The sequence below is a fragment of the Fusarium odoratissimum genome (assembly GCF_000260195.1).
Source record: "Fusarium odoratissimum NRRL 54006 unplaced genomic scaffold supercont1.37, whole genome shotgun sequence".
NCBI classification, from domain to species: Eukaryota; Fungi; Ascomycota; class Sordariomycetes; order Hypocreales; family Nectriaceae; genus Fusarium; species Fusarium odoratissimum.
Window position 1 is genome coordinate 56,867 of NW_022158720.1, and position 26,657 is coordinate 83,523.

The 26,657-nt window shown below is 50.1% G+C and overlaps 12 protein-coding genes across 18 annotated transcripts; 6 read left to right on the forward strand and 6 right to left on the reverse strand.

Annotated features, from left to right (window-relative positions):
- Window positions 1-55: 55 nt before the first annotated feature.
- FOIG_13915 (uncharacterized protein) lies at window positions 56-2,443 on the reverse strand. Its single transcript, XM_031215088.1, has 2 exons — window positions 2,005-2,443; window positions 56-1,946 (listed from the first exon to the last, which is right to left on the reverse strand). The coding sequence occupies exons 1-2, from the start codon at window positions 2,063-2,065 to the stop codon at window positions 349-351; spliced, it is 1,659 nt and encodes a 552-aa protein (XP_031055114.1). The 5' UTR covers window positions 2,066-2,443; the 3' UTR covers window positions 56-348.
- A 183-nt stretch (window positions 2,444-2,626) lies between these two features.
- Window positions 2,627-5,230, reverse strand: FOIG_13916 (uncharacterized protein). The gene is made up of 3 exons (XM_031215089.1): window positions 4,781-5,230; window positions 4,335-4,729; window positions 2,627-4,283 (listed from the first exon to the last, which is right to left on the reverse strand). Exons 1-3 carry the CDS (start codon window positions 5,121-5,123, stop codon window positions 3,219-3,221), a joined length of 1,803 nt encoding a protein of 600 aa, XP_031055115.1. The 5' UTR covers window positions 5,124-5,230; the 3' UTR covers window positions 2,627-3,218.
- Window positions 5,231-6,708: 1,478 nt separating this feature from the next.
- On the reverse strand, window positions 6,709-7,401 carry FOIG_13917 (uncharacterized protein; the record flags this gene model as incomplete). Its single annotated transcript, XM_031215090.1, has 1 exon — window positions 6,709-7,401. One exon carries the CDS (start codon window positions 7,399-7,401, stop codon window positions 6,709-6,711), a length of 693 nt encoding a protein of 230 aa, XP_031055116.1.
- A 976-nt stretch (window positions 7,402-8,377) lies between these two features.
- Window positions 8,378-11,285, forward strand: FOIG_13918 (adenylate kinase). Its single transcript, XM_031215091.1, has 2 exons — window positions 8,378-9,183; window positions 9,235-11,285. Exons 1-2 carry the CDS (start codon window positions 9,027-9,029, stop codon window positions 9,882-9,884), a joined length of 807 nt encoding a protein of 268 aa, XP_031055117.1. The 5' UTR covers window positions 8,378-9,026; the 3' UTR covers window positions 9,885-11,285.
- FOIG_13919 (uncharacterized protein) lies at window positions 8,672-12,873 on the reverse strand. 2 transcript variants are annotated; one of them, XM_031215092.1, is made up of 3 exons: window positions 11,671-12,873; window positions 11,263-11,616; window positions 8,672-11,215 (listed from the first exon to the last, which is right to left on the reverse strand). In XM_031215092.1, the coding sequence occupies exons 1-3, from the start codon at window positions 11,683-11,685 to the stop codon at window positions 10,553-10,555; spliced, it is 1,032 nt and encodes a 343-aa protein (XP_031055118.1). In that variant the 5' UTR covers window positions 11,686-12,873; the 3' UTR covers window positions 8,672-10,552. The 2 variants fall into 2 exon arrangements, with proteins under 2 accessions (XP_031055118.1, XP_031055119.1); XM_031215093.1 differs by lacking the exon at window positions 11,671-12,873 and having other exon boundaries at window positions 10,159-11,215; window positions 11,263-11,653.
- On the forward strand, window positions 11,983-13,963 carry FOIG_13920 (uncharacterized protein). 3 transcript variants are annotated; one of them, XM_031215096.1, is made up of 6 exons: window positions 11,983-12,686; window positions 12,778-12,787; window positions 12,845-13,013; window positions 13,081-13,386; window positions 13,439-13,566; window positions 13,623-13,963. In XM_031215096.1, the coding sequence occupies exons 1-6, from the start codon at window positions 12,554-12,556 to the stop codon at window positions 13,666-13,668; spliced, it is 792 nt and encodes a 263-aa protein (XP_031055122.1). In that variant the 5' UTR covers window positions 11,983-12,553; the 3' UTR covers window positions 13,669-13,963. The 3 variants fall into 3 exon arrangements, with proteins under 3 accessions (XP_031055122.1, XP_031055121.1, XP_031055120.1); XM_031215095.1 differs by having other exon boundaries at window positions 11,983-12,459; window positions 12,518-12,686; window positions 13,439-13,963; XM_031215094.1 differs by having other exon boundaries at window positions 13,439-13,963.
- Window positions 13,964-13,972: 9 nt separating this feature from the next.
- FOIG_13921 (uncharacterized protein) lies at window positions 13,973-17,099 on the forward strand. The gene is made up of 5 exons (XM_031215097.1): window positions 13,973-14,201; window positions 14,262-14,310; window positions 14,363-15,812; window positions 15,861-16,031; window positions 16,082-17,099. The coding sequence occupies exons 1-5, from the start codon at window positions 14,192-14,194 to the stop codon at window positions 16,319-16,321; spliced, it is 1,920 nt and encodes a 639-aa protein (XP_031055123.1). The 5' UTR covers window positions 13,973-14,191; the 3' UTR covers window positions 16,322-17,099.
- On the reverse strand, window positions 15,877-17,214 carry FOIG_13922 (uncharacterized protein). 2 transcript variants are annotated; one of them, XM_031215099.1, is made up of 4 exons: window positions 17,088-17,214; window positions 16,798-17,000; window positions 16,397-16,747; window positions 16,016-16,349 (listed from the first exon to the last, which is right to left on the reverse strand). In XM_031215099.1, the coding sequence occupies exons 1-3, from the start codon at window positions 17,098-17,100 to the stop codon at window positions 16,397-16,399; spliced, it is 567 nt and encodes a 188-aa protein (XP_031055125.1). In that variant the 5' UTR covers window positions 17,101-17,214; the 3' UTR covers window positions 16,016-16,349. The 2 variants fall into 2 exon arrangements, with proteins under 2 accessions (XP_031055124.1, XP_031055125.1); XM_031215098.1 differs by having other exon boundaries at window positions 15,877-16,747.
- A 63-nt stretch (window positions 17,215-17,277) lies between these two features.
- On the forward strand, window positions 17,278-18,687 carry FOIG_13923 (CDK-activating kinase assembly factor MAT1). Its single transcript, XM_031215100.1, has one exon. The coding sequence runs from the start codon at window positions 17,408-17,410 to the stop codon at window positions 18,497-18,499; it is 1,092 nt and encodes a 363-aa protein (XP_031055126.1). The 5' UTR covers window positions 17,278-17,407; the 3' UTR covers window positions 18,500-18,687.
- FOIG_13924 (uncharacterized protein) lies at window positions 17,302-21,577 on the reverse strand. 3 transcript variants are annotated; one of them, XM_031215101.1, is made up of 5 exons: window positions 21,093-21,577; window positions 20,726-20,963; window positions 20,480-20,670; window positions 20,317-20,428; window positions 17,302-20,253 (listed from the first exon to the last, which is right to left on the reverse strand). In XM_031215101.1, exons 1-5 carry the CDS (start codon window positions 21,138-21,140, stop codon window positions 18,962-18,964), a joined length of 1,881 nt encoding a protein of 626 aa, XP_031055127.1. In that variant the 5' UTR covers window positions 21,141-21,577; the 3' UTR covers window positions 17,302-18,961. The 3 variants fall into 3 exon arrangements, with proteins under 3 accessions (XP_031055127.1, XP_031055129.1, XP_031055128.1); XM_031215103.1 differs by having other exon boundaries at window positions 20,480-20,963; XM_031215102.1 differs by having other exon boundaries at window positions 20,726-21,497.
- Window positions 21,578-23,100: 1,523 nt separating this feature from the next.
- Window positions 23,101-25,091, forward strand: FOIG_13925 (uncharacterized protein; the record flags this gene model as incomplete). Its single annotated transcript, XM_031215104.1, has 5 exons — window positions 23,101-23,342; window positions 23,391-23,669; window positions 23,720-24,157; window positions 24,205-24,428; window positions 24,484-25,091. 5 exons carry the CDS (start codon window positions 23,101-23,103, stop codon window positions 25,089-25,091), a joined length of 1,791 nt encoding a protein of 596 aa, XP_031055130.1.
- A 215-nt stretch (window positions 25,092-25,306) lies between these two features.
- Window positions 25,307-26,655, forward strand: FOIG_13926 (uncharacterized protein; the record flags this gene model as incomplete). Its single annotated transcript, XM_031215105.1, has 2 exons — window positions 25,307-25,961; window positions 26,021-26,655. The coding sequence occupies 2 exons, from the start codon at window positions 25,307-25,309 to the stop codon at window positions 26,653-26,655; spliced, it is 1,290 nt and encodes a 429-aa protein (XP_031055131.1).
- Between the last annotated feature and the right edge of the window lie 2 nt (window positions 26,656-26,657).

The following is a 26,657-nucleotide window of genomic DNA, read 5'->3' on the forward strand; positions in this document are numbered from 1 at the left end:
ACGCAGCTCAGCCAAGTCCAAGGGTCCTCGTCCCAAAGGCATCGACAGAACATCACTCGGAAATAAGTCAACTCAAAATTGCAAGTGTTTATGGCAAATCAATTATATATACAAATAAAATCATTCAGTGGAATCTATTGCTTCCCGTCGAGAGTGGTCTATCCCAAACAAGTAATACTTAATCTTCGGTCCTCTCAAATGTCGGGGGCCAGTTTTTGATACAGCAGCACAGCGCCTTATTCCCATCCCGCCTTGATGCCATACCAATCCATACAGTCATACATATGAAAAACACACACACCAAGTCATGGTACATTGAGCCTCGGGCTCACTTCACTTTCCTCCCTTCTACTTCTGCTCCTTAGAGGCCCCAGAGCTGGCGTGAATCTCCCGCTCTAGTGATGCAGCAGACTCAGCAGCCTTGGCCAACTCCATCTCGGCCTCGACCATCTCGCTAACTTGCTTCTTGCCGAGACCCTCGGCTTGGGCCTGGGCCAATCTCTCCTCCTTCTCATCGATATCGTCTGTGTCTCGGGGAGTGGCGAAACCGGAGCTTTGACTAGCCTGGTCCTGCTCCGCCTCGTCCTCAATGAGATCCTGCTGCTCCTTGATAACCTCGAGTCGCTGCTTGTTAGTGGCAGCACCCTCAGCACTGTGCACCTCAAGCTCGATCTCGTGGTACAGCTCCTCGGGAATGGCAGACATGACACCGATGAGAGCCTCAATCTGGTTGTAACCCTCACCTGAACCTTGGCCGTACATATAGGCGTTGCTCAGAACGAGAAGTGTTGAGGGAACACCCTCCTTGAGTCGGAGATCGAGCCAAGTTTGAAGGTCCGCTCGCATGCGGGCGGGTGAGACACTGTGTGTTCGGATACCACGAGCAGCACAAGCAGCCTGGAGCTCGGCAACGGTCAGACTGTCAACACCCTCGTAGCTGATGGCCTTGTCGTCGCGCTTGATCTGTCGCATACGGTGGCGAATCTGATATCGGAGCATCATGTCGGTACCGAATGTGTTAAGGTTCATATACTTGCACATGGAAACGAGCTGAGGTCGTGACAAGTTGTCGAGGGTCAAATCATCGCGGAAGACCTTGCAGACCTTGATAACGTCCTCGGCTGTGGGTGTCTCACCAGTGGCGCGAACTTTGCGGAAGAAGTTGGAGAACTCCTCTTTTTGTGTTGTTGCTTGACTCACTGGCAAGCCAGACTCGCCGAGTGTTTGTCTTAAGAATTGGCTGACTTCCTTGCGTGTGGATCGGAGGAGTGTGGCCTTGGCCTCCTTTGACTTTTGTCCCTCGAATGTGCTGGGGAGCATGTTGGGGAAGAGCTTGAGGGCAAGAGGCAGAAGTGCCTCACCCAGAGGAACGATAATGAAGACGGAGAAGGGCACTAAACGACCAAGATCCTGGACTGTTCGCTGAAGTTGCTTGTTCTCACGTCGGGTGAGCTCGTATCCGGCAGCCATCTTGAGGGCCAACCGCCAGCTGATCTTGACCTCAGCGGCGAGCAGCTTAGACCCATCCCAGTAGTGGTGAGCCTCCTTCTTGACCTTCTCCCAGAGAGTAAGTTTCTTCTCCTCCTTGGCCTTTTGAGCAGCATCACCTTTCTCCATCACACCCTCCTTGGTGGCCACAACTTCTGTATCAGCCTTGGCTGCGGCAGAGGCATCGGCGGGCTTCAATACAGCAGCGTCCTTGGGGTTCGAGTCGAGCTTCTTGTCCTCCTTCTTAGCAACAACAGAGCCTGCGGAATCCTTGGGAAGCGGCTTCTTAGCCTGCTCGGCATTGAATCCCGGGGGCGGGCCAGAAGAACTGGGGTCGTGTCGGTGATGATCGGTACTCATCGATCGAGGGATCAACAGAGCAATGGCAGGGACTTTGACGTTACGACTGACGTGGCGACCGAGGAGGGCAGGAGTAACACCCCGTGAGAGAGCTCGGGCTTCGGTGAGAGTTAGCAGGGGACGTAAACGACACCTCATCAAAAAGGCGATGCTCACCATTGCCCATCAAAGGGTTCCGGGCAACCGCCCGGCGAGCGACATTGGAGGAAGCGCTCATTGCGAGCAGAAGTAGGAAGTAGAGGGAGGATCAGATGTGGCGGATAGGGTGTAGAGTATAATTTCGTAATCTCGGCGCAACGTATCGATATCAAGGGTCCAAAATGGTACAGCAGAACAGAAGAGAGTGAGATAAGTTGAAGTCGGAGATAATGAAGAAAAGGGACGGAGTGGATGCAAAGTCGAGATTCTCCAAGAGCCCGCTAATGGCGAAAGGGTGTGGTGATGTACAGTAGAGTACCTAACAAGCCGTACAATAATGGAATAGCAGTACTCGTGGTGATGGGATTGGATCAATGGATGAGCGCAGAGCAGGCTAGCTCCGTCTTCCCGCCGACCGGGGTTCGCCGCATTCGGGACGGGCCCTCTATTGTTCCGGCAGGGCTTACAGCGAATGCATCCAATCCCTGTCCTCTGCTTGCGATTTACAGGGGGCTTGCGTCAACAGAATCTAGAAGAAACAGTACGTCACGTGATGTCCGGTAGTGCCGAGTGTATCCTTTTGTTGGGAGAGAGAGCGAGAAGTTCTTTCAAGTCCCCCTCCCCTGCATGTGACAGGTCTCAACAATGGATAAAGCCCGCTCTTATCTCCGCTCTGTGTTTGCTGGAGATGCTCGAATTTACCGCAATGTTTAGCCGAGTATATGTGCTGTGATGTGGTCTGTAGATATTGGCAGTAGAAAGGGCCTCATTTACTTGAGTTACAGTCTGAGTTGGCAGGTCAGCATTGGCCAGTCACCTCGGAGATCATGAAACATAGGCTCAGACGCTTTGAACTGTTTCCTTTTACGTTTGATTGGTTTCAGTATTTCCGGGCCATTTAACCTGCATTCATTAGCCAAGACAGTCTCACTCCGCGTTTACGGCCAGACGTGGCTTGAGTCTGATGCGTTATTGACTTGTTCTTGACAAACACAAGGTCAATTAATGGTCAGAGTGATATCTATCATTTAACTACTAAGAAAATGTTTGCAGCTTGCACCAAGGTGTACCACTACTACTAAAACACAGCCTTCACTGTCACTATTCAGACATCAATGCATCATCAAACAATCATGTATACGCAAACAGCTCATTTTAATTACAGCCCCTTTATCAAGTAAAGCTATGGCATTACAAATCATCTCACCATCATTTCATCTCATGAATACCAACTATGAACTGTCACACGTATCCTTATACCTCAATCCATGGCCAAACTTAAACAAGGCCTCCACATCGAACGGAATGTCCTCTTTCTGAACCTCGGCAGCCTCCTGAGACACAGGCAGATCAAAAGGCAGTCTTCCCTCAGGACCCCAACCGTCTGTTCCAAAAACAACATCCAAGAATGCATCGTGGCTGCTACCGTAGCTACCGAACAGCGCAACAGCCTGCTCAGCGACTTCAGGTACTGCGGCTGGTCGGTTGAGTCTGATGTCCACGACAGTTGGGAGTGTCGCGTAGATCTTGGCTTGGCGAGCCTTTTCGGTCGTGTTGAACTCAAGGCTGCCGTTGTTAATCATGGCGGGAAGACCGGGCGCTGTGGTGGGCTTGAATGGTGAGGCAAGGCGGAGGAAGGCATAGTCTGCGTCCTCAGGGTTCTCGACAACGCTGAGATTGCGGGATTCCATGACTTCGGGCTCGATTCCCTCAATGTAGAACTTGGCGTTGAGAGCGGACAGAGGAAGAGGGAGGACGTCATCCTTGTTGGTGAGAAGAGTGAATGCACGGCGCTGTGTCTCGTTTCCAAGACGGCTGAAGTAGTCGTTTCCAGCAATGCGCTCAGCCTTGTCGACATCAACGAAGGGGTTATCGAAAAGACCCAGCTCAAACTTCTCCTTCATAAGCTTGCGAACAGACTCGTCAATTCGAGCCTCTGAAATGAGACCCTTGTTGACAAGTTCAATGATAAGCTCAGGCTTGGTCTCGCCACCAAAGATATCGCATCCAGCTTCGAGAACACGACGAGCGCGCTCAAGCTCAGTCTGGTCTTCAAGACCCCAGAATCGGGTAGTCACGATACCCCAGTCGGTAACAACAATGCCGTCGAAGCCAAGCTCTTTCTTGAGGAGATCGTTGACTACACCCTTGTTGAAGCCAAAGGCAACTTCTTCCCACGACGTATTGATGGGACGAGAGTAGTAGGGCATCATTTGACGAGTACCAGCTGCGATGGCGGCCTTGAAGGGGATCAAGTGGTAGTCTCGGTTGTTACCAGGGTAGGTCTGGTTCTTGCCCTACACCTCACTGTCAGCAATTGTTCTACCATTAGAAGGATTATTACTTACCCAGGGAAAGTGAGAGTCCTCTCCATCCTCCATTGGACCACCGCCGGGGAAATGCTTGGTGGTCGCAATAACAGAGTTGGGACCGATCTTGTCGCCCTGAAGACCCTTGATGTACTCAACCATCAAGGCACTGGTGAGGTTGGCATCTTCTCCCATGGTGCCGGTGATACGGCCCCAGCGTGGCTCAGTAGCTAGATCGACTTGAGGATGTAGTGCCTGTCGAATGCCAACAGCGACGTACTCCTCACGTGCGATCTCAGCGAACTGACGGACCAGCTCTGGGGATCGCAGTGCAGCGAGACCAAGAGGCTCAGTCCATCGAGAGAAACCCTGTGCCACAACGCTGACAGCATTCTCATCGGTCCATCCGTGCTGTGGATCGCTGCTTATTGTGACTAACAGGTCATCAGTATGCTTAGGAGTTAATAACGTCCAAGGCTACTCACTTGGGATGCCCAGGGGCGTGCTCTGTGAGAGTCTCTGGAGCTTATTGTACCAGTTTGCAACACCTCGAACATCATTCACACCACCGCTGAGGACGTAGTGAGTGATACGCTTGCCGGTGACAAACTCCTCGATGGTCTCGTCAAAGGTGTTGTTGACCACCACGGTACGGCCGTGGAACATCTGACCTGCCTTGTCCTCAAGGGACATGCGGGACATGAGGTCATCAACACGCTTGTCAAGACATAGAGTCTTGTTTCTGTAGGGAGGGTTGGCATCTTGTCGAACAATTGGGTTGGCTATGCTCAAAGACACGCCTCCCAGAAGGAGAAGACTTGACCACATGGTGAAGTTGTAGAAGAGAGGTAGATAGAAATCCGAGTCTGTGAATCGACTGGCTCTATACAAACATCCGGCCGATCACTTCATCTTATATACACTCACTCTTCGTCAACGTCTCTCCATATCCCGAAGTTTTAGCAGACCCGAGGTCATTCACTTACACTCTCACCATCTTGGCCATCGCAAACTCCATCATCATCATCTTCATTCGGACCGACCTTTCCAACCCTTGCTTCTCTCAGTCTAACCTCACAGCACAAAGTATCGAGCATTCGGGAGCTATAAGTCAAGTCCGGAACTTATAAAACCCAGCTATGGGCACTGGTCCGACCCAATCGCAACTCATTCCGACAGAGCTGGCCGAATGAGAAGACCAGATGAGAAGACCCGTCTCCGTAATGCCAAGAAAATAGGCCGATGAAAAACCTGGTGGTTCATGACTAAAAACGCCGTGATTCTCATGATGCAGAGGTCCAACGCGGGGATAATCTGGGGACGGCGCAGGCTCTAAACCGTTTAAACATGCGGGGAGCCCATATAAGTTTTCGGCCCTTTTAGCAGAATGCAAATCCCATGACGGTCAAGAACCATGCGTCTTGTACCGAATGTCTGGGTGCTTATACGATGGAGGTGTCACCGGTAGTGGGTGTACTCGTCTGCCAAGACTGAGTTGTCGGATAACATCCGGGAATCGTTCAGGCGTGAGGTTTACATTGCTGGAGGAATAGATGCAGAGAGAATTGTTAGCTGTGAGGTTGGTGGTCCACATCCCGATGGTTTGTTAGTCAATGGGGATATAATTCCGCTGATCGTATGGGTGTAACACCCCACGATTATCTAAGATGTTCGGGAGACATGCACGGCAATTGTGAAACGTGATGTTGTTTTTAACATGTCATTTCTCTATAATGCTGAGCATCAAAGTCACCATTGCCTGTTTCACAATGTCATCACCAATAGTGGAATGCCTGGGCGTACAATGAGTGAGAAGTTCAACGAAGTGGTTGTTAATCTGATAAGGAAGAAGCTCAAAATTAAGCTTAATCGGACTCGTTGGCGTGGTATGTGCGCCTACACTTGACAACAACGGAGTTTTGGTCAAGTCTAGCCGCACCCGCACCGCAACTTACCGCCGCCGCGCCGCTCCGCTCCGCATTATCGTCCCGCATCCTTGATTACAACTCCGGAGTCCTCAATATCATCGAGGCTTGAGAGGTAGGGAACCTTCTTTGCCGTTGGTGCGCTCCGTCCGCTGTCCGTCTTGATGACTGGCATCACTGACACTCTTGTTCATGACGGCACGACCGCTTGGTCGGCCTCGGGGACGAAAATAAACTCATCAAATAGCCTTCTAAGTTTATCCTAAATTACCCTAAGTTATCATAAACTTACCTAAGAATTTTTAACGTCCAGGATTGAAGAAATCCGGAGCCCTTGGGGGCAGTTGCACCACGGCCCGCGGTGGATGACGACGTTGAATCACTGGGGGGATTGAGGTCCTGTTATCTAGTGGCCCTGCTGGTAAGCATGACTTGTGGAGGCGTAGCCTTAAAAGCCTTCTTGATGATAAAATGCCTTTTGATGGGACCTAGCCGCCCATTGTACTCGAGCTGCAGTTCTGGACGAGCTGATCTGTCGCTGCTTGGTCGCCTTCCTCGATCGTGTCCATGGCCTCGTTGAGGCACATGGCTCTTGCCAGGGCTGCCCTCTCAAACTTGAGCTCAACCAGCATAAGATGGCAAGCATACTGCTGGGCCTGTACAAGATACTTCCAGCCCGCAAGCTTTCCACCCCTGCTACCGGGTTTTCTGGACTTCTTGAACATGTTGTAGGCGTCATTGGACCGCCTTCGATCCTCAGGGTCGAGAGCGAAAGTTACAATGCGTTTTCGACCAAGCATTGGGAACTCCTGTTCGATTGTGGTCTGTGGTCGACGAAGGCTGCAGGCGTCGAGCATCTGGATATATCTCTCTCTGTGGAAGCCTTCAGGGAAGTCAGGGCTTGAAGACAAGCTCTGGAGGAACGCTGCCTGGAAGGGGAGGAAGCTGGTTATTGGATGGCCGTGGAGCATACTTAGAAGAGCATAGCCATCATCCCACTTGTTGTCTAGTGGTGTGCCTGTCATCATGAGACAGCTGTCGAACTGAAGTCTGAGAGTTAAGATGGAATGGTATGTGCGGCTCTCTCGGTTTTTGATTGCATGGGCTTCATCGAGAATGAGCCATTCTCCCATTGGCCTTCGGGGCTCCTGATCAAGCATGCCAGAGAGTAGGACTAACATGGGCCGCCTCGGTAGTTGGGCGGCTATACCCTTCTTATATGCGTCAATGCTGGTGATGATCCCTGTTTATTCTTCTTCTTCTTCTTCCTCTTCTCTCTATTGAATAGATTAGAGCAGTAATAATAATAGAGGCAGGCAGTTACATCATGGTTGGGCACGGGCTCATGATAGCCGTGCCCATGTTGAGGTAAAACTCGAGACCACGATCATAAGTGTAAAAAATGCTTAGGCAAGCTTAGGATCGCTTTAGGCAATTTTAGAGTAAACTTAGGAGACTTTAGATCAATGATTCTTAATACAGCAACATAATTTCTTGAGGCTTTCTACTCCCCGTCATGTTCATCTACGAAACTTGTCATCCTACCCTAAAGCTGACGTTACCACGATGACGGCACGCTCGCTTGCACGGGTATGTACAGTGGCTTGTAATGCCGTGTGCCGAGGTGTCCGTCCGTCGTCTTGGAAAATCCGGGGTTCTTGGAACGCAAATCTGGCAAGCTTGATTGGTTAGCAAGGAACACACGTGTTAGGCATCATTCTTGGAATGCCGTTAACGCCAACTCTTTCTAGGGTGCACTCTAGAACGAAAAGAGACTCGAGTATTTACTATCTTTGTACTCGAGTTCAAGTGTCTTCTAATATGGATTGCACAAGAGGAAGTGTTGTGCTGCCGAGGTCGTATACAGCGATCTCGGACTTTGAGCGATGGTGCTGCATGTGTCGGATCAACGGCGCCAAGAAGGAGGTGCACATTTATTCCCCAGATCGACAAATGACACCTCGAAATGACACGGGATAATTAACCGTCCCCTTCCCTTCCCATGTTTTCTGTTTCGATCTCGAACCCCGTACCGGACTTAAGGCAAAACCACCGATTCCCTTACCACCCCATTCATCATATGCCACATCTTCCGGAGTCCGAAATGTCCCGGTAATGGTTCAGCCATATTCCATAAAGTTACCTGTATAAAACTCCAAGAATAGGACGTTGAAAGTCTAGATGTTAAAGACGGCAAGCCACGGTTATAGACTCCGCCATCAAGATTGACTTCTCGAGATTGGGTCCCTGCCCACCCTGACCGTTCGCTCCATCGCACGGTCCACACCATCTTCAGTGAACGGTACCTGTATCGTCACTGAATTACAGGCGATGATAGAAGTACCGCGCTTGCGACTTGGACTCAACACCAACAGCGCTTTGCCTCGCCCTATCTACACTACATAAGCCCCCACTTCCAACCTTGCTCCCATCCACCTCAACTCAACGCATCTCGTCGTTCCCTCTTTCTTGGTTATAAATCAAATCCATCGCTCACTGTTGTTTTGTAATCCCGTGGCTGCTTATTCCATCATTTCCTCTCCCTCAACCTCTTTATCCTCTTATACACTCTCCCCGCCGTTGCTTTTTTTCCGAACTCAACAATCTCCCCGCGCCATCTCCGAAAGTATCGTCCCATCGACCCTCAACAAGAAATTAAACCTCGAACGACTTTTTGGATCCGCACCTACGACCTTGTTTTTATCTATCGCATAGAAGCGCAGCTTTTTTCTCCTTCTGTTCCGACGCTAAACTTTCCTCAATTGTTTCAACTCGCGACGGCCTCAATCGTTACAGGTCGCCTAGAATGAACCTGAACAAGGCCGCTCGCGTCATCCTCTTTGGTGCACCTGGCGTTGGTAAAGGGACCCAGAGCGAGCGATTGCTCGCTCGCTTTCCTCAGCTCAATCAGATCAGTACTGGTGATCTCTTGCGTCGGAATGTCAAGGAGAGGACACCCCTCGGTAGATTTCCCCTCAATTGGAGCATCTAGGCGAATGCTAATAATGAGACAGGCATCAAGGTCGAGAATACGATGAAGTCGGGTGGTCTTGTTGCTGATGACCTTATTCTGCGACTTATTTCCAACGAATTCTTCACTCGAGGCTGGCTTGCGAAGAATGGTGGTCCGAACGTCATGACTCTTTCTTCTGAAGCGACGGCGATGGAGGCTTCTTTCAATAGCGCTGCTTCTGATCCGTTCATCAACGCTCCGTTCCTCGACGGCCACCGTCCTTCCAAGGCCTCCAACGACCCATCCGCTTCGTTCATTCTCGATGGTTTCCCTCGAACAGCTTCCCAAGTCGGCCCTCTCGACAAGCTTATCCCGATCAATCTCGTAGTCTCGCTCAAGACCCCCGTATCTGTTATTCTCGAGCGAATCCTCGGACGTTGGGTCCACGAGCCTTCGGGCCGAGTCTACAACACCAGCTTCAATGCGCCTCGAGTCCCCGGAATCGACGACGTCACCGGCGAGCGATTAATCCAGCGCCCCGATGATTCCGAGGAAGTTTACAGAGCACGATACAAGAAGTTCCAAGAGACCAGCGAGCCTGTCCTGAACCACTACGCCCAGAAGGGCGTCCTTGTCGAGATTGAGGGCATGAGCAGCGATGAAATCACCCCAAAGCTATTTGCAGAGTTCGAGAAGCGCTTCGTCCATTGAAGGAAATACCCTATGGTTTCAAGACGTTTATGTTATTACTAGTATATGACTTTTTCTTTCCATTCGCTACGGTTTAGCTTTTGTATTTTGTTATTATAGGAGTTTTATTCTCGCGGCTTGGGATGCTGCTGATGGGAGTTGCAAAAGACAGGACTGGAAAGATTCCTTGTCAGATGGCGCGAACTGTTGGGAGCTGCTCGTTGGTTGTCCTTGGAGGACATGGTGGCGATGGTGGAAAGGGATGGGATTGTCTCAACACAACTGCACCGGTTTTGAGCGCAGGAATGGGCATGGTTATTGCCTGAATGATATCCACACATCGACCCCTTCTTTGATTCAAATCGCAAATGTGACATGCACGACCTTAGAGTGATCGAATTACAATTCATGTCGACTTGAGATTGACATTGTGAGAATTCCGCTATATGTACATAAATTTGACCCATGAATACCCCTAGAAACACTGCTAGCGCATCGTGGCCAGAATAACTCTCCCTCTCTTCTAACGCAGTTCCATGCAACGCGTCACATCAAACATCGCACTAAAATGGCAATGCAGTAGCCCTTTCAAGATATTCCAAATAAACAATCCGTCATACTCCGTCCGAGTTCATACTCGCGTTCGTAAAAGTGATGTAAGCTGTAGTTTGGCGTGGAAGCTTGGTACCTTAGTCGCGCCAACCCTCGCCGCCTTGAAGACCGCTGGGCTGGCCTTCTGTTTGTCCAGGTCGCAGTGGTGTTTGCTCATCGTCGTCATCGTCGAGTGCTCGCGCAAGCTCATCGGGGTCTTGCATCTTGGCGTCAGGGTCGACTGGGCCACCGAACTCGTCCTGGTCACGGTTGTGTCGGTCCTGCTCGAGAACGCCGTCATCGGCACTGACTGAGATACCGCGGGCTCCCCACTTGGGACGAGCTCCTCGTCGGCCACCTTGCTCATCTTCAAATCCACCAGGGCCACTCTCCTCGTCATCATCGTTGTTCTCGAAGCGCTTTCCGAAGATTCGGCGGAGGAGCCATCCGCGGGACATATCATCGGCGTCGACAATGCCGCCACCGCGAAGCTTGACGCGCTGGCGGGTGTAGTAAACCCAAGCAAAGTCGATGTATAGGGCAGTCTGGATGATGCCGAAGATGACGGAGACGGTATTGGGCTTCTTGCCGGAGATCTCGAATTCGCGGATGAACCAGTTGACGCAGTAGAGGGCGCGGTAGGAGCCGAGAGCGACGAGGTAGAAGGAGTCGATAACGGTGGGGACGGTTGTTTGTCGAAGGAGGAGAAGCTGGGGGAGAACGCAGACGGACTCGAGGATCTGGGAGAACACCCACATCCACTAGAAGCTGTTAGTGATGGTGAGGTTATTAGGCAACAGTAACATACAGGTCGGAAACCCTTGTGGCTCTCAAAGATGAGCATGACGAATGGAGACAAGACAAACGAGCCACCGAGGATGATGGCGCCAATCTTCCAAGCAATCTCACGCTCACGCGATCGAGGGTAGATCCATTGCATAATAGCAAGGATGTAGATAGACGAGATGATGTAGAAGATCTTGAACACGATGTTCCATGGTACCGTCTCGATGAAGAGGTCGAGGTAACGTGTGCAGAAGACGAGGGCGTAGAGGATCTGCGTGATGAGGGAGACGCCCTCAGCGCTTCGATTGCGATGGATAGCGAAGATGAGGATGCATTTGGAGAGGGCGTGGGACAAGTCGCCCAGGACACGGAAGAGCTATGGTGCTGTCAGTTTGTCGTTTTGGTAATGCATGATGTTTCGCAGACATACGTTCCACGCGCCCATTGTCAAGGGCGGGAAAAGGAGGTATCGGCCGTTGGTGTGTTTGCGGCGAGCGACTCTGGAGAAAGAGAATACGAGATGCGAGGTGGAATTGCTGGTTGATGGGAGGGGTTGAAGATGACAAGTAGCCGGGTATAAGGCTAGTGGAGGTTGAAGATGAGGGAGCTTAGGCAGCTGAGCTTCAGCTTGGCGATGCGATGGACGGAGGAGGAGGTGGAGACGAGCAGTCTAGACTGGGCAACCTTAAAACGTGTCTGGGGCATTTGAGCTTGCGTCAGTGTCAGCGACAGCATTTACAAGGCATGAAGAAGCATTTTAAGCCACATCTACATCCATTTCCGGACACGTGCGCCTCATTGATGCCTAGAAAGAGGTTGATATAATTTATATAAATTGTTGCGATGTATTGAGAGATAGAGACAGTTCGTCTTATCGATATGATTTGAGCTGGTGACGCGGACCTAACATCGGATGTGCTGGAACCGGGGGCCCCGCGGACACCTCAGTATGGAAGATCAAACAATTGTTTGTACGCTCACTGAATCGTGCAGACTTTAATCTAATCATTCTCTACACTTAAGCGGCGCACCCTCTTTCTCTTGTACTTTCTAGCTCAAGTGATACTCTAATGCTTCGATTCAGGTAATCCCTCACTGGCTTTTAGTTACAGTGGCTCTCTCAACGTCATTGCCGCACGCCCCCTTTCAAGTTACGAGCCAGCCTACGAGCGAGCGAGCCTCTACCCCTGCAGATCTCCAGAAACATCACACAGTCCACGTAACCAACCTAAACTGACTATACGCGTTGACCATCGAGTCCTAACGACCACGTGTAGTGACATTCTTCCAGGCAGACAGACTACGGATTTAATATGAGAGTATCGGCAATCATTGCCGTCGCCCTGGGTTGGATCACCAGCGCTAGTGCCTTTGGAGTCCCCGACGTCCTGCAAAAGATTGAACAGAAACTTCCAACCAGAGAAGCTCCTCCACCGAAATACTTTAGTGAGTTCACCTTTTTGGGACCTTATGCCCAATGGAATTGGTCATCGTATCCTAAACGAGAAGGTCTTTCTTTGACTAACGAGACTTGCAGGGGAAGCATCGTGAGTTACCTACCAACAGCCAACACAACGCCACACAGAAAACTAAGGCTCGCTCAGACAATATCCCCACTATGATCTGAGATATTTTGGTGAAGCCCTCGAGCCACAGCTTCAGAATGCAGGCATCAAAGTCCTCATGCAGACATACCTAGCCACGTTTCGAGATCTGGGAGTCCAGACCTGGTTAATGCATGGCTCCCTTCTCGGCTGGTGGTGGGGAAAGAAGGTAAGAATACGGATATCCATAACTTCACATGTCTAGACCCTCTTCTCTAACCGAAAGGATTTCTCAGGTCATGCCATGGGACCTTGACGCTGATGTCTCAGTTACTGAGGCAGACATGTATTTCCTCGCTGCCTATCATAACATGACCATCTACTACTACCAGTACGATGGTTGTCCGGAGGGTTGCTTCTTTCAGTTGGAGATCAACCCGTATCATAAATATCGTGAGAGGGATGATTACATGAACTTCATTGATGCAAGATGGATCGATATGCAGAACGGCCTTTTCATTGACATCACTGCAGCGAGGTATGACCCGGGGCATGAGATGGGTGTTGGGGTTATGTACGACAAGCATGACCATGAGTTCAAGGTGCGTATATATGGCAATGATTGTTGCCTTGTGCTAAAGCTTCATGTGACAGGACAAGTACATCTTTCCTCTATTAGACACCACCTTCGAAGGTGTTCAAGCCAAGATTCCGTACAGGTACAAGGAGATCCTGGCTTCGGAATACGGCAAGGGAGCATTGTCAAAGACTGACTACCATGAGTATGATCTTCCAATGCAACGTCTATGCGTGTCCATGGGAACTGACAAGGGGTTAGTCACCGATTCGATGCAGAAAGGATGCAGTGGGTTCCTATGAACTAAGCATCAACTGTTATTTGTGTACCTAGGGCCATTGGCTGCTTGAAAGGCGTTTAGCTCTGTTGAGCAGGAAAGGCATATCAAGGATAGACCGGAAAGGGATATAGAATACTAATGATACCCAGCTGATGACGGCTGGCCGTCTTATAAAAGTCTTGGGTCTTTGTTTACTTGGTTATTGAGAGCAGAAATCCCTCTGGTTATGATGGGAGAAATTATGCAGATCTTTCAAATATATAATAGACACAAAACCTAAGGGAATACTATATAACATCATGTTCTAGTCTTTGTCTTGCAGACGGTCATTGGTCGATCAATTTGGCCCATCAATCAATTAATTGCTTCAATGCCCCGCGGTTATAGAACGCGTCTCACCCCACGCGTCACAAGCATATCCAAACAGTACTCCATCAACATCACAATTAAAAACACCCAATTGCAACATCACCAGCGCATTCAACCCAAACACTGACCCTGGACAAAATCGAATGCGCAGAGAAAGATATAGGTGCGCTTTTTTCCCACAATGGCCACAGGTATGCCAACAGCGATTCCCATCACCAAGCAGTTGATCAAGTTGCTAACACAATAAATAGGCCAACAGCGCCGCGCTGACCGGCTGAACGAGCGTCTACGAGGTGCCCAGTACGAACCAACCCCCATAATTCCCAAGGTATCTGTGCTAATGCGACTCAAGGCGTGCCAACATCGAAGATGACTCCTTCAACCTCGACATCGCTGGTCTTAACATAGCTGGCTCGACTCCCGCCGCACCTGCACCCGCACCACCCACATCGTCAGCCCGCCGAACACCAAATACTTCTGCTAAGAGAAGAAGATTGGAGAACGAAGCGCCGCCGTCTGCACAAGCGCAAGGAAGCGCACGGAGACGATCGCCTCGATCGAGAGACCCCTACGATCTACCAGAAACATCTAAGGAATCTGGCGCGCAGGATACGACAGGTGAATCGCGAGAGGAAGGACCGAGTCTTGATGTGGTAGAGGAGCCGGAAGCAGAACCCGAGGAGGAAGAGGAAGTCGAACCGGAGCCACAGCCAGACTCCGAATTACCGAGCCCAGAAGTCGAAGCGCCAAACGAGAACGAAGTTGAAGTTGAGTTACCGGTGCTACCGAATAATGAATCTTCCAAACAACCATCGCAACGACGGTCGAGCCGTAGGTCGCTGGAACAGATTGCGCAAGATGTTGCGAACAAGCGACAAGACGTACGCATGAGCGAGGCCATATCGTCAACGACACGATTGCACACGACGCTACAAGAGGACGATACGCCGCCTTCCTCATCGCCGCTGGTGCGCAAGGTGCGACGGAGTGAAGGTCCCACCATAATTCGGTCGAGATTATCACAAAGGCGACCTTCGAGGCTTGCTGAGCAAGATGAAGAAGAAGACGAGCTTTCACCAAATCGAGCGGATCACGCTCCTGCGGATGATGAACAATCAGATGATGCAACAGAAGAAGCAGAGCCTGAAGAGGAGCAGATTGAAGAGGAGCCCGCGGCAGAGGAGGAGGCACAGGAGGAAGAAGAGGTGGTAGCGGAAGCTATCGATGCTGTCGAAGCGGCTAAGGCACTTGGAAGAAAACGGCCTCGAAGGAGTCTACCGTCTCAATCACCTGTTGCGGAGCCCCAGGAGCAAGCAGAAGAAGAGGAGACCGAAGAACCAGCAGCGAAACGACGTCGAGGACGACCATCGAGAAGCCCCGCAACACAGAAACAACCAGCCACCAAACCAAAGCCGCCCAAAACAAAATCACGAACAACACAAGAGAAGCCACTGCCGAAACAGGTCCGCAGGACGAAACAAGCCGCCAAAGAGCGCCGAGTCAGCGACGGTTCAGCAATCGAGGTCACAGTTCAGCGCTTCGTCAACGTCAAGAAGTTCATCAAAGGCGACGATGAAGAAGAAGAAGATCAACTCGCGGTGGATCTGCCTTTTACAACAACTGGAGTAACAGCGGTGGATGTGTTTGCACAAGCTTGCTTGGAAGTCATCGACGGTACGGTTGCGAAGTTCATTGAGACGCTACAGAATACCGAGGAGAAAGATAAGAAGAAAGAATGTCGGATCAAGATCCGGGCACTTGAGGCGTACAAGGAGGAGCTCACGTCTCGATTATTACAATTGGTAAGTTGTTTCCGCCCTGCATGGGAAGAATTGGGACTGACGAGTTAGTCAATTCACCTCATGGACTGGCAATCATTACGGAAGCGTGTTCGTCTGGTACAGCGAGAGAAGTTCTCTTTGCGAGAAGAGATATTACGTCTCAAAGCAGAGAGGGAACAAGTTGCGCTTAAGATGGATGCTGTACGCATCAAGCACGAAGAGGACACCAGAGAGTCAAAAGTGAGTTGACTGATACTTTCATCTGCTGCAACCTCCGCTAACAATTGTAGTACCGACTCGATACCTCAGCTATAATGCATGACATAGACATGGCAGTCGAACGGGGACGAGACGCCCCTGAACTATCACGCGCCCAGGAGAAAAAGGCCGATCTGGCTAACCTCGAGCTTCTCGTCGCACGCATCACAGACGAAGCCAGCTCATCGAGCTCCGCAGGCGGTATGCTCCAACAAGTCAAAAACTTCAACGCGTTTCTCGAGCGCGCAGCAATTGCTCTAGAAACGAGATGAAAACACAACAAGTAACGAAATGAAACGTCTTTTTAACTTCTCAATTGGGATTCGTCATAAGTACTTTTCGCTTGCTTAGTTGATCTTGGCCTTGCTAAAGTCCATCTCGGGATGCTGCTCCTGGAACTTCTTGAGGATATCCGCCTTCTTCTGCTCGTCTGAGCTAGGCAGGCCCTTCTCCTTCTGCTGCTGGTCGAACATCATCTTCTCGACCATACCGCGGGTCTCACCGTCGAGATCTGAAAGCTTGGAGTTGTCGGGCTGGATCTTGGTCACGTCGATCTTGGGAGCGGAGGTGACAACGTGCGCCCACCATTCCATCTTGTTCACCTTGTCGAGGTGGATCTCAACTGTCTTGGTGCCATCTGAGTTGGTGCTGAGCGTCCATGTAGAGTCGTCAACGTGGACGGCGTGGGGGAGGTCGCCCTGTTGTGGGTTAGTTGGTGTATGAGATGTGGCTTGAGCTGTGCATGTACCTGGATGATTGGATCCTGGCCCTTGATACCCGCCTGTAGGCTCTGCTTCTTGATAGTGATGACGAGATCCCTCGACTTGAGGTTTCCGGGTACATTGAAGGTGACATCGAGCTCTGAGATGGTCTGAGTCCACTTGTAGGGAAGAGCAGCCTGCTCCTCGGCCTCCTTTGCGTTAGCAGCGGCGGTCTCAGCGGGTGTAGGTTCTGTGAGAGTCAGTACATGTGAAGCTGTGACTAGCAATAAAATTGCCTATATGTACCCATGAAATGAACCATGAGAATAGTACTCACCGTTGTCAGCCATGGTGATGTTTTTGAAGTTGTTGTGATATGTTCTGAGGGGAGAAATCGATGGAAGCTGTTGGTTATGAGAGAAGGCTGACAATTCATGGAGGGGCACCTAGAAGGTGGGGCCATGTCGTTCTGAGCTTTGACCAATGGGAAACTCCCCGGCAAGCCTGTTACCCCCATCTCTTCAGCCGTGCAGAACCAACATTTGATAGCCACTTATTAATCACTTCTTCGCCATAACAAAGCGATTCATTTCGTCTCCTTCTCTCAACAACCTCACCCTCCACTCAACCCCACATTCAGTGCTCTCGCCAGCCAAAATGTCTCGCGCAGGCGTCTCAATACGCCACGCCACAGATCTCAACGCGCCTCCACCGCCAGACCAAGACGAGACATGTCCCGTATGCAAGACAACACGCTACTTCAACCGGGACATGGAATTCCGCATTAATCCAGAGTGCTACCACCGCATGTGCAAGACCTGCGTCGAGCGAATCTTTAAAGACGGTCCCAACCAATGTCCCTACGCCGGCTGCCACAAGACCCTTCGTCTTCGCGGTTTCAAGACCGCTTTCTTCGCGGATCTTGCCGTGGAGCGTGAAGTCGATATTCGGAGACGAGTGGCGGCGGTGTTTAACAAGGTTGAGGAGGACTTTGAGACGCTGAATGATTATAATGAGTACCTGGAGATGGTGGAGTGTTTGACGTGTGACCTCGTTTATGGCACCGACGAACAGAGGAGGAAGGCTGAGGCGCAACTTGGCGAGTGGGAGGCGAAACACAAGCAGGACATTGAGCGCAACAGACGTCTTGCGCGCGAAACAGACGATGCTCGCCAGCGCCGCATCGCAGCAGAGGAAGAAGAAGCCCGACAGCGACGATTACTTGAACGACAGGAAGAACTCGAAGAAAAAGCCAACGCCAAGCGCTTCCGTGAAGAAATGCTCGACTCTCTTCAAAGCGCCGAGATGGGTCGCGCCACAGAAGCGATGGACAAGATCATGCTCAAGAAACGAGGACACAACAAGCGCGACGCAGCACTCGGCGCAGCAGGAAGCAGCGGTCTCTCTATCAGAGGACTGCGCGAGAAGAAGGCCGTCGTTGTGGAGAACAAGCCCTACGATCCGTACGGCGGCGTGCGCGTCATGCCAGAGCGCGTGGACCTTGCGCCGGAGAAACTGGCGACGTATAGCAACGAGTGGGTCGAGATCACAAGGACGAAGCCCGAGTTCAAGGCTGGAGGGTACAGTCCTGATGAGTATCTCACTCGAGCTTTGTTCGAGGCTTTTTCAGGGCTGGGTGTGTTTGTGGATGAGGAGAAGGTTGAGAAGAGTGTTGCTACGGCGGGCGCGAAAGAAGCGGCTGTGACGGGAGATACAGGGGGTAGAATGGACGTCGATGATCCGTTCTAGTAGATGATTTCGTTGTTTAAACGGGCATAGCTATGGAGTTTGGGAGTTTGGGAAAACACTGAGGGATATAACGGAACTGGAGTTTTGAAGATGGTAAAAACGACACGATACCATGGCTACAGAGAACATATACCAGACACAGTGAATACAGATAAATAATTGATGATAATTGTATTTTTGTATGACTGCTACTATACTAATCCAAAAGGAAAATCACCAGGAGAGGATTGAAGGGCAATTTCAGAAGCATACTGTATCTTCCTGGGTGCTCATCCTGTGGCCTTGCAATCCTCTTTTCGAATCTCATCCCCCGAAAACGCCTCGCTTACTATATGGAAAGGGAGGCTGTTACAGCCAAGAAATGGAAACAAAAGGGCGCTGTGGAAAACGCGATGCGAATTATGTCTTGATTTGAGCTTGTAAGATATGATGGGTTTGTTTGGAACGGCTGCTTCGATAATCTTATTGCTGCCAAGGTGTCTGTTGAGCTGGACGAGGGAATACAGGTACTGTTGGGAGTTGGTCGAGGCCTCCTCCGATAGGCTGCTGGTTAGCTTGCCATCCCATACCTGTGTTGTGGTTGACAAAGGCGCCGTTTCGGAAGGGGTTGGTTGTACCGGTCGGTTGAGGAGCGAGAGCAGCGCCAGCTGTTTGTGGACGTTGTTCTTGGTTTGGCGCTGGCATCATGGAGTTGCGTGCAAAGGGGTTTGTGCCGGTTGGTGTAGGTTGAAGAGCAGGCTGTTGCTGTGGCTGTTGAGGAGATGGTGATTGAAAAGGCGAGTTTGAAGCTTGGGCGAAAGGAGAAGTGTTTTGCTGTGGTGATGTTCGAGCGAATGGGTTTGTAGATTGGCGGTTTAGAGCAGGTGTTGTAGCAGATGATGGAAGACCCGTTTGTTGAGCCATGAGCATAGACTGGCGGAAGGGGTTGGTGCTTCCTGTTTGCATCGGTTGAAGCCCCTGAGGCGATCCATTCTGAACGGGTTGTTGGATCTGAGGGGCAGCGTTGGGAAAGCTGGCCATTGAATCCTGAGGGATTGGTGCGAGTGAGCTTGGTTGAAAGGCTTGTTGAGAAGTGAAACCTCCGAAACCAGCTCCGGTGAAGTCGGGCTGCAATTGGATCTGGGGTTGCTGGATCTGAGGTTGCTGCGGTTGCATGAACCCAGTTTGCTGAGGCTGTTGGAATGGACTGTTGGAGGCAAATCCAGTAGGCTGAGCGGCGAAACCGTTTTGTTGAAACGGCATGCCTGTCGGCTGCTGTTGGAAAGTCTGTTGTTGAGGCTGAGGGTTCATGCTCATCGGTGTCTGGTTCTGTTCGATAGAGTCGAAGAAGTCGATCAGATCGGGATCAGGACCCTTGTTGGCTTGCGGTTTTGACTCTGCTGCCCTATTACCGCTCGGAGACGAGGTGATTTTGGGAAAGGGGTTGTTGGACGCTGGTTCGGGGAAATCGGTGCTCTTCTTCTTGCTGAGACCTCCTTGCTTCGAGCTTGAACCTCCACCAATCTTCTTCACGTCCTGCTCGGCCAAATATTGTCTTCGGTGGACCTCGAAATCGGGATCGTGAAGATACTCCTCCAGCTGGCGTCCAAGATTGACAGGAGCGTGCTTGAGCTTCGGCACCTCGACTCGAGTGTGGTGTTCGTGCTGACGAGCTACGCTCAGATATTGGACGACGTAGTCTGTTTGCTTCGTGAATTTCCGATAAATGGCCATAGCACGTTCGGCATCCACCTTTGACATTTCGAAAAAGTTACCTGAAGGGATTGGAACGTTAGTCAAAGTGGCGGGCTGAGACAGAGGGGGAGGGGCAAACATACCAAGAATGCTGATGAGTCCTTGGTTGAGAACCTGAAATAGTGCCAAGAGATCCAAGACAAGCAGTCGGAAAACAGTTATAGTGATTTCATTCTCTGGCTCATTCTCCATCACCTGAGATCGTTAGTACTCAAGATTCTCTCTCCCGTTACGGTCCTAACTTACGTCGCATTTTAGTAAAGCCTCAAGTTGGTGTTGAACGATTTCCGTCTCCCGTAACAATCCCTTCTCAACCGAAAGCTTCTCAAGTCTTGACTCAGAAGCGCGCACCCAATCCGTCTTCGTCTTCTCGTATGCGCGAGCTCGCTCAGCCAGGTAGTGGGCATAATGTCGAATGTTTCGTCCTTGGATTTGTGCTGCCAATCTGTCAATCCCCACGTCCAGATTCAGTTCGGCATGCGTGGAACGTACCATCTGTAAAGCTGCTAATCGCTAGCACATTGCGATGCGTCGAAAGGAAGGCGAGTGTAACATCGGGAGATCCCTCTCTGATCATCAGGTGAACAGTAATTAGACTTTTGAAGACGACGGTCCATGTTGAATCGCGGAGACGGTATGTGAGAGCGCGAAAGACCTCGCCGACGCCAGCTTCGCCGGAATGGGTAGCTACGAGAATGTGTTCGATGTATTTCGTCTTTGGGGGAGCATTCTACAACATCCGAGATCAGTACCAAGTCGAATTCCGAGAAACAGCGCCTATCGAGGAAAATTGGTTGGGCTCATGATTGCCTCTGATATTAGGCTCATCAAGAGCGCGCTGCCAAGACTGCACACGTACCTTGATCTTCGTTGCGCCCTTGACGGACTTTTCGAAGGAGCTTGACATGATTACAACAGAAGCTCGGGAGCTATATCGAGCTTATAATCGCCGGACGATGGAGGGACAAAAAGTTCAGACGACGGACGTTGCAACGAGCGACGGGGTACGGTGACAGATGATGATGGCCGGGGATCCGAGGGAATCGATGCGAGGATGACGATAAGGGCTACTGCTGCAGAAGACGAGCGAGTCGAGCGTGTCGTGTCGCTTCAAGGTGACCAGCGCAAAAAGAGATCTTGAAGAGTCTTGAACGAAGAAAGAGAGATTGACCGAGAGAGACAACGAGAGAGTGTCCGCATCCGCGCCGGGGGACGTGGACGATTCTGGGGCGTGGCAGGACAAGGGGAGGGGTGTGTGCTGTTCGGGTTGGCGTTGACTTGAGGTTGGGCTTTGGTGGTTGTAGGACAAGAAGGTGGAGATTCTGAGAGAGGTGGATGATAGGGAAGTACCTGTGCCGCCCAGCGATACTCGGCGGTGTCACAATGTACCCTCCAAACTTGTGTCCTCCGGAAAGGTCGTTGACTCCGATACGGGCGGGCGCTACTCTTCCACTGTAATTCCAGGGGACGCTACTGATGTCGTCACCATGGATTCTTCTTCTTTTTGGGGGCACTTCATTTCAGAGGGACTTGATTGCGCCAAGACAGCTCCACTGCAGAGATGGTGATGTTCCATGAGGTTGAAGAAATCTGGGGACTTTTTTGTCTGAGGAAATGCAAATTGAGGCATCCTTGGGCATTTAGGTAGTACAAACACAGTCTGCTTGTGGCTGTTTGCATGCGTGTTTGGTTGCTTGTGTGATAATCTCTTCGCTTCTTCACGTCTCACCAAAAACTCATTTCACCTGATACAGCTCTAGACAAGGGACGGCACATTCACTCTGTCAAAAACAGCAGGTCGCGAGGCACAAGGTTTGTCATTACAATTAAAATACAAAATGCAATTCAATTCCTAGTACAGATATATACGCAAGACCTCACTTGAGGCTCGCTCCCCAGTTCCCTCAATCGCAAAAAAAACCTACCTGTCAAAAAACGGTTCAATTTCTGTACGCTGAGTTGCCCCAGCCGCGCGAACCAAACAAGAATCCTCTCTTTCATTCATAATAAGTCAGAGCTTTTTTCCATCGCGTCCGATGCTTGTAACAAGGTCTGTGTCGAACGCCCATTTCATGGTACCAGCTTCACCTCGCCACGAAACCGCTTAAGCTGCCCCGAGAGGCAGAGGGTTTCGAGGTCCGGAGAGGAGGCACTGCATCATATTAAACACGCGGTTCTCATCATCTGCGGGGTAAATGTTAGCGATATGTCAAAATGCATGTATTTGTGCGTGGTGAAGGACTTACGGTTTCTTGAATGAAGAGGGTCATAAGGAGAAAAGAAAAAGAAGAAGAGAAGGAACACGATCCGCGCAAAATTTAAAGGTCCCGTAGTGGGGGTGCTGGCCCGTGGCTGATCCTCGGCTGTTTTCTCACCTTGGCCCAGCTCGCCCACCCGGCGGCCACCCTATACCTCGCTGCATAACACCAAGGCCAAACAGGTTCTGTACTTGATGTACTTCAGACAACATTAGGGAGGGGCCGGAGTATCCCGTACTGATTCAATGACAGTCTCTTATTTTTCCTACTCTTTAGTTGATCTCATCTCTGTGAGTATCTGATTCTTACTTTAATCTTATTCTCACTTCAGCCGATGTTATAAATTTGATTGCCAATCCACCAACCATGCTCGAGCTCTTCACACACTGGAAGATTTACGTGCATTCGGGACCCAAGAATACTAAAACAAAACTTTTGATAGAACACCTTCAGAATTAGCATGGCCGTCGTCGAGATGTCACTTATATCTGAGTATCTTCCACGTGATCGATCTAGCACGCCATATCTACTGATAAGGCACGATAGACCGTTGAACTCCTTATCTATGTCCAACATTTGTTTCCTGCATGTAGACCTTTCGCGATTAATATGCCTCCTATACGATCTGGTAGAGCCTCAAAAGCATGCGATCTTTGCCGCAAATACAAAACTCGCTGTTACGCTTCCGGAAGCTCAAATGGAACTTGTTTGCGTTGCAAGACCTTATCGCAACGATGCTCCTTGGACTTTAACGGCCATCGACGCTCGGTCTCACCACCCATACGTGAACAAATAGACATTTCACGTGAAGATTCAGCTGTTCAAGGTCGGAGAAGTTCAGTTGATGATAGGTTTGTACAATCGTGGATACGACGAGTTATCATTGACGGTTCGTATAGGTTAGAAAGACTCGAGCGAACAGTCAGCGCTTTAGTCGATAAACTTGATTCGAAACTGGATGAAATTGCCAGATCGTCTAACCTCGATAGAGCTTCTGTCGTGGAAGTACCAGTGCAGTCCACAGAACTCGACCCGGCTCCGGTGTTTTTAATACGAGATGCTGCAACCGATGCAGGAGTTCACTCTCCTGAGCAAGCAATTGCGCAAACAGGACCTCAATCAGACGTTATATCAACAGGACTTGTCTCGTTACAAACAGCCCACTCACTATTAAGACTGTAAGCTATCACTATTCTTAGTTAAATGATGAATAACTGACATGTTTCAGATTCCATGTTCACTATGGCAGATGGGTCAGATTTCCAGAAGACATCCCAACAGACAGACTCCTCTTACAAGTCCGCAAGTCCCCGTTACTTCTTTGCAGTATCTTCTTGATATCCGTCCGGCACACAAGCCAGAATCTGGCAGATCGGCTCGCTCCTAGGCTTTTCGAGGAATCGAAGCGCCTCATCACAACATCGTTACTGGAAGTCCCGCAGACTTTAGAGTTCTTCCAAGCCGTACTTATACTAAGCCTTTGGTCGACGACTATAGGTCAAGTTCCTTTGAGTATAGACAGCTGGTTGCTCACGGGCTATGCGATCCAGCAAGCGCTCGCGAGCCCTCACTTCATGGAAGTTACCCGCCCCGGCTTGTCTCAGCATATAAATAATTCGCTGGATTCTTGGTGTTTGTGGAATCACCTATGCGTCGCTCATCTTCAGTAGGTTCAAGAGTCCTCAAACGAAACGTCTGTTGACTGTAATTTAGGTACTGCGTTGGAACTCGCAGACATTCACTTCTGACTCAAGCACAAGTTGACCAATGTGTCAGTTTCGTCAAGTCTAGTGAGGTGAACAACTACGAAGCGAGGATGGGAGCAGAAGTTCAACTCTATTGGATCATCTACAACAAGTGTGGAATTGCTCAGATTGATCTCGCCGGAACTAAACTCGCTCTCCAAGCATGGCAACAAGACTGGATGATCCTTTTCAGTGAGTTTCTCCTCAAACATTAATGTCAACGCTAATAAACTATGTTCATGTTCAGATGAGCCTAGATCGCAATTTCTACAAATGGGCTTCCACTTCGCTCACCTGCTGGCCCATTGCCAGTCTCTCAAATCACCCAAATCAGTTATGCACAGTTCCGTTCTCAATGAAATGATCAAGCATTCAAAAATAATCATCAATCTAGCCATCGACACAACCGACGATCGGACTCGCCATTTAACAGATCACATTTATCACATCCTCAGCTTCTCTGCACTAACTCTATGCCGAATCGTTCACACATACGAGTCAAAACTGCGAGCTGCCAGTTATGATACCACCGAGTTAGACAATCTCGTGTTTAAGCTGATCAACTGTTTCAAGACCATCGGGCTGCCCTGTCACGCTGCGCATATCCTCGGCGATATTGTCCACGCACAGTTCCAAAAACTTCGACCAGATTTCCAACCTTCAACGCCCATTGTTTCCGGGGCATTATCTGAGAATTCTGGTGTTGTTTATAATGCTGAAGAGTTATTATTACCACCCGATCTCTCGTTTTTGTATCCGAATTTTATAGGATCAGAGATGTTTGATGCAGATGGCGGGCTGGAGTCTTGGCCAGAATGGGCTCAGGTACACTCAGATACTGACGCTTCTGTCTAACAATATTTATAAAATAATATGAACGCTATTTAATACTGGCTATTATTTCACCAAAAGGAATTGTAATTTGTCAGTGCACTAGCATAGACCTGCGACAGGCAGCAGCCAACAAGTGACTCACGGATATTTTCCGCTCCGTTCCGCGATCAATTTCTGCTCGTTGAAACCATCATGATCACCACTCTCTTCCCACGCATCACAAAGCCACCACCAAAATGGACCGACTAGCCCCAGAGATCATATCCAACATAATTTCACACCTCGTGCCATACGAGTATTTCTCACCAGCTAAATTCTACGACGAAACTAGACCTCCAATACGCTGTCTCGCACATCTAGCAGCACTATGTCGTCGTTGGCAACCTCTGATTGAAGAGGCATCATTCCGTGAGCTCAAGCTGAACCCAGAATCGGTCTCTTATGCGATAGAGAACAATATTCTCACCCCCAGGCGTCTTTCATATATCCGCCGGCTCGATTACTCGTTTCCACCACCAAATGAAGCACATCCTCCAACAGTAGGCCCCGAAATCGACACGGGTTTTCTGCCTCTTCTCCAGTTGCTCGCTCAGATACCTTTGCAAGAGGAGCCGCTCGTAGTACTCTTCGTTAGCGTCCCCTGGAGCCCAAAGGGACCTGAATATCTCAGTAAACTGGAAGACCACGTCCAGGACAATTTTGAGGACTTGAACCCATGTCTCCCAGAAGTACCCATGATAAACCATTTCTGGTTCAGCAGTGGGTTTGACCGCTTTTTCTACTCTCCACGCTCTATCTGCCTGATAGCGGGTACGATGTCGCGCCTGAGATCACTTGCTCTGCGTCTAGTGTCTCAAAGAGGACCGAACAATGTGGTGAACGAGAGAAATGGTAAGTTTAAATAACCTATACCCAAGATGTTGGTCTTTTCTCACAAAAATACTTGCTAGAGCTTGCACGGTCATTGCATGGTCTGCCTTCGTCCATCCATCAATTCGACCTCGCTTACTATGTGAATCCAACCTTGCTGAAGGATGCCATGTCTTCTGCGCCGACAGAAGAAGACATTTTAAGTCGAGAGTTATGTCGATTCTCACAAAGAGAAGGACTAAAAGACTTCTCCTTTGAGGGGAGCATCGAGCCTACTATCTTCTGGCCATCAGAGTCAGATACAGCTGAAGATCCTCACTGGCCAAGCCTCAAAGCCTTCGGCCTTACTCCAGAGAGGGTCTCACCCTCAGGGAAGCGGCTCCTCGTCCACAAACCCTGGCGACCAGCAGACAACGCCGCTGATTGGAGACGTATGTATCCCGTTGACGATGTGGTGAACGAATATTTTGTGGCGGCGGCACGATGTGTATCTCGGATGCCCAAGGCGGAGTATCTCTCCATAGAGCTCAAAGACTCGTGGTACACGACTCTTGTTTTCTGCACTGGCTATCCTGACGATCCTGACGAACCAATTCTGAGACTCTCAGGAGGCGGAGGTTCTACGATCTTTGAGGAGACTGAAAAGGAATGGCGGAAGACAGTAGAAATTCATAACTTGGAGTTTTCTATGGAAATTGATGAGGAGAAGGACTAGGG

What these genes read in the sequence shown, in the direction of transcription:
- FOIG_13921 (XM_031215097.1), top strand. An exon ending in CGTCTCGATTATTACAATTG is followed by an intron (nt 15,813 to 15,860) that starts GTAAGTTGTTTC and finishes CTGACGAGTTAG; the next exon opens with TCAATTCACCTCATGGACTG. An exon ending in AGGACACCAGAGAGTCAAAA is followed by an intron (nt 16,032 to 16,081) that starts GTGAGTTGACTG and finishes TAACAATTGTAG; the next exon opens with TACCGACTCGATACCTCAGC.
- FOIG_13923 (XM_031215100.1), top strand. Translation starts at nt 17,408, where the DNA reads ATGTCTCGCGCAGGCGTCTCAATACGCCACGCCACAGATCTCAACGCG.
- FOIG_13915 (XM_031215088.1), bottom strand. Translation starts at nt 2,065, where the DNA reads ATGAGCGCTTCCTCCAATGTCGCTCGCCGGGCGGTTGCCCGGAACCCT. An exon ending in GAACCCTTTGATGGGCAATG is followed by an intron (nt 1,947 to 2,004) that starts GTGAGCATCGCC and finishes CTCTCACCGAAG; the next exon opens with CCCGAGCTCTCTCACGGGGT.
- FOIG_13916 (XM_031215089.1), bottom strand. Translation starts at nt 5,123, where the DNA reads ATGTGGTCAAGTCTTCTCCTTCTGGGAGGCGTGTCTTTGAGCATAGCC. An exon ending in CACGCCCCTGGGCATCCCAA is followed by an intron (nt 4,730 to 4,780) that starts GTGAGTAGCCTT and finishes ATGACCTGTTAG; the next exon opens with TCACAATAAGCAGCGATCCA. An exon ending in AGGACTCTCACTTTCCCTGG is followed by an intron (nt 4,284 to 4,334) that starts GTAAGTAATAAT and finishes AGTGAGGTGTAG; the next exon opens with GGCAAGAACCAGACCTACCC.
- FOIG_13918 (XM_031215091.1), top strand. Translation starts at nt 9,027, where the DNA reads ATGAACCTGAACAAGGCCGCTCGCGTCATCCTCTTTGGTGCACCTGGC. An exon ending in CAAGGAGAGGACACCCCTCG is followed by an intron (nt 9,184 to 9,234) that starts GTAGATTTCCCC and finishes ATAATGAGACAG; the next exon opens with GCATCAAGGTCGAGAATACG.
- FOIG_13924 (XM_031215101.1), bottom strand. Translation starts at nt 21,140, where the DNA reads ATGTCAAGCTCCTTCGAAAAGTCCGTCAAGGGCGCAACGAAGATCAAG. An exon ending in GATTAGCAGCTTTACAGATG is followed by an intron (nt 20,671 to 20,725) that starts GTACGTTCCACG and finishes ACAGATTGGCAG; the next exon opens with CACAAATCCAAGGACGAAAC. An exon ending in AGGACTCATCAGCATTCTTG is followed by an intron (nt 20,254 to 20,316) that starts GTATGTTTGCCC and finishes CAATCCCTTCAG; the next exon opens with GTAACTTTTTCGAAATGTCA.
- FOIG_13920 (XM_031215094.1), top strand. Translation starts at nt 12,554, where the DNA reads ATGAGAGTATCGGCAATCATTGCCGTCGCCCTGGGTTGGATCACCAGC. An exon ending in GCTGGTGGTGGGGAAAGAAG is followed by an intron (nt 13,014 to 13,080) that starts GTAAGAATACGG and finishes AGGATTTCTCAG; the next exon opens with GTCATGCCATGGGACCTTGA. An exon ending in AGCATGACCATGAGTTCAAG is followed by an intron (nt 13,387 to 13,438) that starts GTGCGTATATAT and finishes TTCATGTGACAG; the next exon opens with GACAAGTACATCTTTCCTCT.
- FOIG_13922 (XM_031215098.1), bottom strand. An exon ending in GCCAGGATCCAATCATCCAG is followed by an intron (nt 16,748 to 16,797) that starts GTACATGCACAG and finishes AACCCACAACAG; the next exon opens with GGCGACCTCCCCCACGCCGT.
- FOIG_13919 (XM_031215092.1), bottom strand. An exon ending in GCCACAAGGGTTTCCGACCT is followed by an intron (nt 11,216 to 11,262) that starts GTATGTTACTGT and finishes AACAGCTTCTAG; the next exon opens with TGGATGTGGGTGTTCTCCCA.